At 34.1% G+C, this 10,853-nt stretch overlaps 1 protein-coding gene across 1 annotated transcript; it reads right to left on the bottom strand.

The window, feature by feature from the left end:
* Positions 1–1,302: 1,302 nt before the first annotated feature.
* On the bottom strand, positions 1,303–10,209 carry LOC125840969 (probable 3-deoxy-D-manno-octulosonic acid transferase, mitochondrial). Its single transcript, XM_049519955.1, has 14 exons — positions 9,936–10,209; positions 8,881–8,974; positions 8,222–8,264; positions 7,645–7,767; positions 7,238–7,357; positions 7,072–7,150; positions 6,782–6,898; positions 5,738–5,835; positions 5,145–5,235; positions 4,394–4,513; positions 4,141–4,211; positions 3,079–3,253; positions 2,380–2,490; positions 1,303–2,071 (listed from the first exon to the last, which is right to left on the bottom strand). Exons 1-13 carry the CDS (start codon positions 10,132–10,134, stop codon positions 2,480–2,482), a joined length of 1,341 nt encoding a protein of 446 aa, XP_049375912.1. The 5' UTR covers positions 10,135–10,209; the 3' UTR covers positions 1,303–2,071; positions 2,380–2,479.
* Positions 10,210–10,853: the final 644 nt, after the last annotated feature.

Genomic DNA, 10,853 nt, shown 5'->3' with positions numbered 1-10,853 from the left:
TACAATCTAAACCTTCAAAAAATAAAGGCACGTTTGTCTTTTTTCAACAATTAAGTTCAACAAAATTCCACTATGATATTTTTCATGTTTATTCAGCTAAATCAGTTATAAATAAATAATGAGTTTTTAATATTTTAAAAAGTAACAAGCCTAAAAACTAAATTTTGATTCTCAAAGAGGACACAAGAGAAAATTAGTATTATATAGTCCGGTACAATAATACAATGAGTCAAAGCTTTGCTGCTCTAATCTTGCCATCATCCCCAACATTATTAGGTTAATTTAATAGTAAAATATTTCTAAATAGTTCAAAGTGGTTTGAAAAGAATTAGTACTAAACCTTTTTTGAATTTTTATAAGTTTCACGTGATACTCAAACTTGGGTTCAAATCCTTCTAAAGATGTTTTGGATATAAAAATAAAATGTGAAAATTGTAATTTTAAAAAGAAGATAGGTTATTTGTTACAATAAATAAAGATGATAGTGTAAAACTTTATTTCAGAATATAAGACAATAGAGTTATGTTTGCATTAATTTTGATTTTACCACTTCGACCAAATTTGGATTCTACCACTCACATTCATTTGAATTCAGTATTTTCAATGTGAAACATAACTTGCAAAAAATCATTAAAATCACAATATATAATAAATAGGAACTCATACTTTTAAAGTAAATTTAATGTTAAAACCTTTAAGAATCGAACCCAAAAATTCAAATCTTAAATTTACTCCGCTCGATAAATACACCAAATTTCAAATAAAAAATAGTTAGGCGATACACGCATACCTAAGTTTGTCGTAATTATTATTTTGAAAAAAATAATTGTAGTGAGGAAGGTCGTATCTTTTTGGATTTTGGTCATTTCATATTAAATAATCTGTTATTTAAGGTGGTGGCCATTAGGGGCTACAAAAGACAGCTATATAAAAATAGCCCTTTAGTTATACATAGCATGCATTCAACAACAATTATTTAACATTAGAACATTTGCTTGAATTAAATAAATATATATTGTTTATTGTATTAAATATAATGTATTTTTGACATTATAGTGTACGAAAAAGAAAAAAAGGACGGTAAGTTGAATTTTTTCTTCTTCAAGAGCTGCTTCGAACATAGTGATTTTTATCCTTGATGAAATAATATAAAAGATGATGGAACGAATAAGACTCTTCTATCCTTGATGAAAGTCAAGATCTTGGGTGATGGAGGAATTCCGATGGACAATGTTTTTGCTTTAAATGATCTATATGGTACAAATTTGAATTAGTTGAGCGAATAGATTGAATACCAAATGGTTAAACTAAAAAACGAGAAAGGAAACTTCTCAAGGGGATACACATTTCCACAAGCAAAATAAGAAGTAACGACATGCAAAGAAACAACTGCTCTGGTGGAAGATAGTAAGTACCAGTGAATTAGTAGTGATGCGCATAAATTGGCCCGAATACCACGATTATAACAAAAAAAAAAACACAGTTGTTCTGGTTAATTTAATCTGCATTTGTATGTAGAACACAGAGTATACTCTACTTCTCAGCATTAGTCAATGTTGTCATTGTTCATTTCCCAGCCATAGTTCGCCATAACTGTAACAAATTGCTAACTGAACAAATTTCTGGACATTTTTCACCTAGGTCGCCTCTACGATGAAGATTATGACTGTATTTACCTGTTACCACAGCAACAACAGTCAACATTCGAGGCACTGATTCCCAGAATAGAGTTCTGATGAAAGCTGTATAGATGGATCCTGATAGAAGCTGAAATCATCACAAAGCTCAGGAAGTTGCTTGACGCAGCTAGGGAATAAGCCAATATACAGTAGTGGAGAAGCCATGCAAGGTGTAAATAACTTTAATCAGCAAACTAGTCCAGCGATTTCAAAGTATCGCGTCCAATCCACAAAAGTGCAAATGCACTCCATTCAGATTATCATGTTCTTCATTTCAATCTTTGAGCAATCTCACTCGGGAGAATTGCAGTTGCTCCCCTCTTGCATGCCTTAACAGTTACTATTGCAGCAATAACATCACCTCGAGCCAATCAAGCATCATTGTCACTGGACTGAATCAATGTTAATTTATAGAAGTCAGTTAGATCCTTCTTCTACACTAAATTGTGGCATTTAATAGTAGTAATATGATATAAATAACATAATTAGCAAATACTGATGATCCCTAAACCAGGAATACTTCATTCTTTGGAAGATCTTTGTGTCGCTTGTTCGGAAACAAGTTTTGACTTCCTAACCAAACAAAATTGTTCTCTATTGAGTTTATGCCAAAAGAGTTCTTAATCAAACGGTGTAAGAAATGTGTTACCTAACACTACCCAAATTACAGCTAATGATATAATTAATGCATCTCCAATACCTGATACTTGTGATACACTTCCGTTTGAGGCCTCCCCTGAAAAATCCTTGTCCTCTTAGGCTGCTCTTTACTCATAAACCATCTTGGGAGGCAAATCTCACTAAGGACAATCTGAGAAAGCAAAAAAGTAGATATTTAACTACCGCGAACTATAAAAAAGAAGCAAGGGAAATCCAAATCGCCCAGGGTATTAGCCAAGTAAGGATGTAGGTGAGACTCAAAGGAAATGCATTACAGTAGATCCTGCAGAAATTTCAGGCAAGCAAGCTTACAGCTGAGGAGTTAACAGAGGGCAACCAGATATCTAATGAGGTAATTCCAGACAGAATCTAGCATGCAATGAGCCGAGGACATTTCTCGTCACATTAATGAATTCTGTTTTTGATGAAGACCACATTAATGAAAATAAACAGGGGAGAATGTGATCTATACTGTGGACAACCAGATATTAATGAGGTATTGCAAGACTGAATCTAGCATGCAATGATCTGAGGACGTTTCTCACCACATTAATGAAAATTAATAGACAAGAACCTGATATACAGGGGAAGGAGGGAACAGCATTTAGGTTCTTCACATTTTTCTTCCCTGTTCAAGATCTCATGATATTGATGCAGGAACTCGTGAATGCTTTTTTAACATGAAACAGTCCAATCATAGATGGGGATGATCTGAAGATAGGGATTCATAGCATCAAACCTTCGTTTGCCAGTGCTATCCGAAAAATGTGAAAGTCTAGAAAGCTCCAAACATTTTCAGTGATCCCACAAGACAGAGCATGATAAGCTTGCTTAGCAGCTTCTTGACGTTCTTCCAAAAGTTTTGCATCACTAAGAAGGTTGCTGAGAGCTTCGACAAGAATGTGTCCAGAAACCTGCCAGAGCAAAGGAGTCCGACAAGGATCTCAAAAAGGGAGATTAAAATCATATACAAAGTAAACCAGAGTAAACACTGAAATATGCTGATGCCTCTGTGATAACAGTACTTTCAGCCCTTCAGACTCGTAAGTGCATATGCTTCTATACTGTAGTTGGTTTATCTTTCTAGTAAAGATTGTACTGTTGAAAATTAAAAGGTACTGTATCAATTTATATATCTGACATACTTTATATGGATACTTCACTATTACAGTTCTATGCTATCAAAAATATTCAGAATTTCTGCAGAAGATAACAACCTGGTTCTTGAAACTTTTGTCGGTCAAAGGCAATTGAACTTTTCTTTATGAAGTAAGTAATTTCATTTAAGGCACCTAGAAAATGCTAATTTGTACAAAAGATAGTTAGCTCCAGTACATTAGATGCACATTCTAGGAGAAAGACAGGGAGCTAATGCATCCAAAATTTGCAGTCAAAGGCTATTGACAAAATAGTTATTAAATATAATTGTCTTGACTAGCTTTATCTCTTCATTTCTAATCATTCAATAAGAGCTATTGAACAAGATAATTTCAATCTCAAAATGCCAAGTGTTATGTTGCTGTTCCACCTTCTCATTTTTTGGTTATACTTATATACTACATTGGGTCTCCTTTTTCTCCAAAATAGGTTAGTTCTCTGCCTTTCTCCAATTTCAAGGATCCTCTTATAATTGACCTTGAAATTTGACTACATAAATAAAAGAGTTTTTTGCACATGCTGAACTAACCCTTCCTAAAATATTCATGCCATCCTTCCCTTGCAATAAAAAGCGTAAATAGCACATTATGAATGTCCAATGCACACCAGCCGAGTGTGTATAGATCAAAGTAAGTATCCAGACCTGTAATACTGACAAAGGATTCAAGCGTTGCATCTGTGTTGCCATATGAGAGAAATGACCGATATAAGGACCTGATAATTGAACCAATAAAAAAAACTGATATAAATATAATTATGCACCACATGAGAATCAAACATGAAATTTTACTACAAATTAATCAGGCACTCCAAAGAAACAAAGGAAAGAAGCCTTGATCCCAGCCTAGCTGCAGACTGGATCCAAGTTCTATCTAAAAGATGGAAACAGAATTGACCAGTTAAAATAGCACAGCCTGCTGCAGCGGCTTCTGAAATATTATGACCAGCTGAACCTGGTAGAAATGAACCTCCAATCACAGCAATTGGTGTTAGTCTGTAAAACTTTTGTAATTCACCTACAGAGCAAAATAATAAGAAATATCAATGACCTTGTTAATACAGCTCTGCAACAGCAAGCAAAAGGGCAGTATTTCATCTGTTAAAATTTACTGTACTTAATCTTCTAGCTTCTTTAGGCAAATATCTGATACATATACGAAAGTTGTTATATGGTGTGGATTGTGGCTCAACAAATAAGATTTAGTTCTTATGAAGGTATAGCTTCTTTTGGGGTTAGATTTTCAACCTGCTCTCATGTGCAAGCTGGATCTTCTTTATAGGTGGAACACAGGGAATTTTGCAAGACAAAAGTGAAACTTCTATTTGTACCTTGTTGAAGTATGTGGATCTACACCATATCAATTGGTATGCATCGCACCCTAGTCATTCTAGGCAATTTGATTCATAACTAGAACAAAGCATATTAGCAACAAACTCTAAACTCTTTCTGATTTTCTCTTTAGCTATTCTTAGTTTGTTAGAATTCACAAAAAAGTGTGATGGAGATCATTCGACTATTTCACCTACAGGAAAATAATAACCCACTAACTTTTTAGAAAGGAGATGGGATGTAAAGCTTAAACAGATCTAAACTGAAAATCTGAGTCAGCTAGCTTGAGGAATTATCATAAGGCCAAAGAGGTTAACCTAATGTGTCAACCACATATATGTTTGTCCCTGGCATGAGCTTATCGTGACGAGACCGTAATGCTACCCTTACTCCATCTTTCTCCAATTCCTGCATAAGTTGAGGAAGACAACATAAATTCAGTCTAGATAGAGGAAGTAATTTACAAGTTCCATGTTATGAGATAAAGGTCGCTTTTGACATCAATCCTGAGGACATCTTTAGCAACTTGGGATCATGATTCCTCTAAATCTTATGGTTTATGGTTAAAGCGCATGCTGTTCTCAATTTAACGAACAAAATATGGCTGTTTTCAAGTATTTTTATGTTGACTTGACAAATTTCTTGCTCTTGAACTATAATGAAATATCAGGAACCCATTCAACTATTTCCTCCACTGCCCACAGGATGGACATGAGAATGAGGATGAATACAAGCATGAAGAACAGACCAAGATCATTCAAGAGTTCACTCGACAGTTTGAAGAAGCACTTGAGCGTTCATGGTTCAATAAACTTAATGATTTGGTCGAGTTAGCTTTTAAGAGAGATAAGTTAGGGCAATTTGAGAAGGACTATAAATAAATTCTAATAGACTAGAACATTAATCATACCAAAGCAATTTGTTTTCCGTGCTGAGGATGCCGAGGCACAATGATGGTGATGATATCCGGATGTATTTGCTTTAAAGTGTTGTGTACTCCTAACATGACTGCATATCAATGTTGTTACAAATTCAATCAGCAGCACAGAGCAACTTTAGTTATATTCAAAGTCATCAGCCCATGAGGTACACTCTATTTACTGCTTTTCTGCTCTATCCCAAGAGCAGAAGGTTACTCAGGTCATATGGGAAACCCCTCTTTCCTTTCCCTTTCTGATCCCTTTCTACTTAAACAAACACCGATTACCTTAAAACACACAATCAATACATGCATCTTTTTAGAAAAAAATAGAGAAATAGAACAAAGTTCCTTTTTAATAAGTTAGAAGTGGAAAAAACTAGCTTATGTTAAATTGGAAAGAAACAAAGTGCAGCTGGCCTTAAGCTTTGTTAGCTGAAGTGGGAATTCAAGGTCAAGCTGAACCACTATTTTTTATTTTTTTTTACTTGAACAGTGATTGTATGACGAACAAACTTTGGAAGTTTTTTCTTCACTCAGTCCTACACTCATTCAACCAAATAGAAGTCATAAATAGAGTTTGAGGGTCCAGTACCCTCTTAACCTCTCTTGAACAACTTAGAGACAATTGTAAGGGAAGTTAAAAAGAAGCACATACACAGAACACAGTTTTTTTTAAAACTTGAACCGTGATTGTATGACAAAAAGACTTCAGAAGTTTTCTCTTCCCTCGGTCTAGACTCATTCAACCAAATAGAAGTCATAAAGAGGGAAGGGTCCAGTACCCTCTCCACCTCTCTTGAACAACTTAGAGAAAATTGTAAGGTAGGTAAAAAGAATCACATACACAGAACACAGTTTGTTCACACACATGACTTTAAACTATTACCATGGTATAAAGTAACATAAAAAAAAGGGGCATTCATGACTCTCTTATCTAACACCCTTGCTTCACGTTCAAGATTCTTTTCATTTCTTCATCTCCATGAAAAGTCTTTAATACATGGACAGACATTATATAGCAAAAACAACTACCTTTTTCTTCACCCTTATGAATAGAAGATGCCATCCAAACCTTTCTGTTCATAAGCTGTACCTGCAACTCTTTCAGCGCTCTTTGATCCCCTTCATTTGTGTCAATGTTCCCTACAGCTAAAGGGAAAAAGAACAAGGAAGCGAGAAGAAGGGTACAATCAATGTCTGCTCTCTGGTAAGCAGTGGTAAATGCAACAATATTTCTAAAGGAATATATAAATGAATTTATTATGAGTGCTAGTAGTTCTATCGTATCATGCAAGCTAATAAGTCTTTATTTTTGGCCATACCATACTTTAGGTCACCGCAAAAATTTATGATGAAGGGTGGACACTGCAGCAGTTGAAAGCGAATTGCCTGGGTAGTGCTCTTTATAGAAATAAAAATCAGAACTCTAAAGGTAAAATGATGTCTTTAAAATCCAGACACTTCAATGAAAATATATGAGATACGTACCAGTGGAAGAATCAGCAAGAATTTGGAGAGCATTAATGATGTCAGAGAATTAACAAATGGCTGAGACCAACTGCCATAAGATTTTGTAGATATTCGAGCATTAAGCAATGCAAGTGCAATCTGAGTAGCATAATGGTTGAGCGTAAGCAGAGAAACAAACATAATACAGTGACATATAAGTGAATACAATGAGAATTAAAACGAAAAAGAACAAGATGGATGCTAAACCACAAAATAGGGTGTCTGGACGATAACAGTGGTTAAACGAAATAGTGTTCTCATGAAAAAATTAAGTGAAATTTGCATCGAATCCTTAGCAGAAAATATAAGCCTTTAGTCAAGATACTAAAAGTTACAATAACAGGCATCTCTCAGTTCAGAAGCATTCAGTAAAGATATTTACCTACCCGATTTTTCGCAGCACCTATAATCAGGTTTGGCCAGAGTTCACTTTCCATTAACATGATTGCACTTGGCTTCCAATAACGAAGGAAAGCATCAATGGCGCCAGGAGTGTCAACTGGAGAAAACTGGTAAATTTGTAAACATGTTAGAGACGCACCTTCTCTATCTTCTAACTTTGGTGAGAAAGCCATGTATAAAATATAAATCGCAAAGAGTAATTTTGGATTAAAAGAAAACGTAAATCAGTTTTATAAGTGGAAACAGGCAGGTCAGAAGACAAAATACTCAGAAGAAAAATTTGAGCACAAAAAGAAATGCCAGAACATCATAAGAACTCTGAAAAATAAGAAAGTGAGATTCACCCCGTATGGTCAGAAGAAAGGGAGGGAGGAAACAAGCTAACAGCATAGAAGAAGAGCTAGGGTGTGATCTCCTGTTTTTAGATTTCACTTACAAAAGTCAAAATTGAAATAGTACACTTGAAAGGGAAGTTGGTGTCTTGTCAGATAACTCAACTTAGTGACGTCTATCAAGCAAAATGTAAGTTGTGCATCAGTCTTAAGGAAATCGAACAGGTACCTGATAAAGGACGTTATTTGGAAGCTGGTGCTTTATTACCTCACTGTAAGAAAAATACAAACAAACTAGGTATTAAATATGAATCAGCTTTTCAGTTGGGAGTGAAATGAGAAGTGAAAATAATGCCCACATGAATCTGGCAGAAGTTGTTAAAATGACCAAATTGGAATATCCACATCAGCAAACAAATTAAAGTAAATAGCATACTGCAAGTAAAATCTATTTATTTTTGTATTAACTGATCTAAGACATATCTTTTGTTTCTCATCACAAAGTAGTTGATTATGCCTGCATTGTTTTGATCCAATAAGTTAGATATGCCTTCTATTTCTATTGGGCACTAAAAGGAATCTTGAACATAACTTGCATTCCACTACTATCAACAACGTAAATGCACTCTCAAACAGGTCTTTAATTTCTTGTGTCAACAATTAATACACTAAGCTAGATTTTTAATATCAAGGATATCTTGTGCCATTAATTTTCCCCCATAATCACAGAACCACATCTTTTTATATATTTCCCACACTACCTTCCATTTTGTGCAGCAGAAAACTAAACTATAATTGCAAAATACTAAGTTTTCTGGCTACTATCATATCACAAAATTTGTTATCACCAAACACTTAAAGAAACTTTGAATTAAAATTAAGACTCACAATGCTGATGTGGTGGTTGTGGTCATCAAGACAGTTACATCAGGCCTCCTCTCTATGCAGCATTTGATCACAGGAATCGCACACATTCCTTCACCTAATTCCACATTTTAACAAACAATTAAATAGCCAGTACCAATTTCATATTAGGATGAAAAAGGAAAAAAGAAACAATAATAAATAATACTCTATTTGTCCCGATTCATGTGGCATACTTTTTTTTTTTAGTCCATCCCAATAAGAATGTCACTTATCTATAATTAGATATAATTTAACTTTAAAATTCATCTTTACCCTTCCTTAAAGAAATGATTTATTGCCACACAAATGCTAAGTTTGTTTTAGATAAAAAAAATCAGAAGTCTATCTTAAACTTGATGCAAAATTACAAGGTATCACATAAATTGGGACAAAGGGAGTATAGATCAACAACTTGAACAACAATTGCACAATATAAAATTGTATAAATTACAAATACCTACACAATAACAAAAAAATATGTGTGTGCGTGTTTGGGGGAAGAGAGTTTATATCTACAAATACACAAAAAATAATAATAATATGTGTATGTATATATTCACACTCTCTAATTCTGATATGCATACATTATGAGTCTGTCTATGCTTGTGAGCCTAGAGTAACACTAAGTTTGGATGGTTATTACATATTGTTTCATAATGTATCGTATTTTATATATTGTATCGTATTGTATTGTTTTAATGAATACAATTCCTTTGTTATATAATGTATTAATGTCAGACACCAACAATTTGAAGGATAAATTATAAATAAGTAGAATAAAGGATAAATAGGATTATTAAGTAGTAAATAAACACAAAATGAGGAAAAAAATAAGGTAACGACATGATTACACCAAATGGATCCTTACATAAAATGGTACGTTTTGTAGTTATTAGCAACGGCTTAAACGAGAGGATATAATAAAATTTAAGTAATAATTATTGTATTTAAACTAACAACACAATATGTTATTTAACAACCATCCAAACAAGCTAAGACATGGCAAAAAAAATAATGGAAGAGAGAAGAAGAGTTACCAAGTGAGACAGCGTGGAACCAGAAGAGAGGGCCAGGGGGCCGAGAAAGAGAAGGGAGTCCGAGACGCTCGCGCCAGCGGAGAGGATGTTCGAGGCCGCGGAATTTGCGCCACCGCAGATGCAGCTGAATCAGCGGCGATAATCCATAAGTTAGGGCTCTGTAAATTTTGTAAATCAGCTCACCTCTCTCCATCGCCATTTTCCCAATTCTTCTTCCTCTTCCTGATTATAGCACTGTCAATACTGTTCAACTGTGAGTCTCGTAATTTTGTGAGGAAGGGGGAATATTTGATTCATATTGAATTTTACTTATTCGACTAAAACTTTATTAAAAAAATACATTTTTCTTTAAAAGTAATTGTGAAATATTAATAAACTTGCTGCTTAGTCACAAACTATATGTCTAATGGAGGAGGTACTAATTTACATATTACTTAATTAGTGTATCTATATCATATATAAACAATACATTATTATTAAAAATAAATTAGATTTTTCATTGGCTAGGTTTACATAAACTTTTTACATGGCGTATATCACAAAATTAGCTACATTAAATTGAATTTATACATATATTTTTATATAATTTTTTAGCATATATCGTATTGTTCATGTGATTTGATCGTTAATGAATGTAATTAGATGTTTGTCACGATCCGATTACTCGAATCATGATGACACCTACTATAACCCACCAGTAGATAAGTCAACCCGTAACCCGGAACAACAAGTAATGAGTCTGAAGGCAGAAACTAAACAAGAGTAGGCAAGATTTAAGATAACAACATAAACAGGCGGAAGCAAACCAAAACATATATATAAATAAAGATCCCTCCCAGAACCTGAAAGTCACTAGTACAGAGTTACTAACAAAACGAGTACAAGTCTCAAAAGTGGACCACAAAGATTGGACTGTCT

Source organism: Solanum verrucosum, unplaced genomic scaffold (genome assembly GCF_900185275.1).
Source record: "Solanum verrucosum unplaced genomic scaffold, falcon-dt-bn FXZP01000196.1, whole genome shotgun sequence".
NCBI lineage: Eukaryota > Viridiplantae > Streptophyta > Magnoliopsida > Solanales > Solanaceae > Solanum > Solanum verrucosum.
Note: the sequence above shows the minus strand (reverse complement) of the source record. Positions and strands in the feature narration are given on the sequence as shown.

What these genes read in the sequence shown, in the direction of transcription:
- LOC125840969 (XM_049519955.1), bottom strand. Translation starts at nt 10,134, where the DNA reads ATGGCGATGGAGAGAGGTGAGCTGATTTACAAAATTTACAGAGCCCTA. An exon ending in TCTTGCTGATTCTTCCACTG is followed by an intron (nt 7,151 to 7,237) that starts GTACGTATCTCA and finishes ATTTCTATAAAG; the next exon opens with AGCACTACCCAGGCAATTCG. An exon ending in ATCCTTTGTCAGTATTACAG is followed by an intron (nt 3,254 to 4,140) that starts GTCTGGATACTT and finishes TTGCTCTGGCAG; the next exon opens with GTTTCTGGACACATTCTTGT.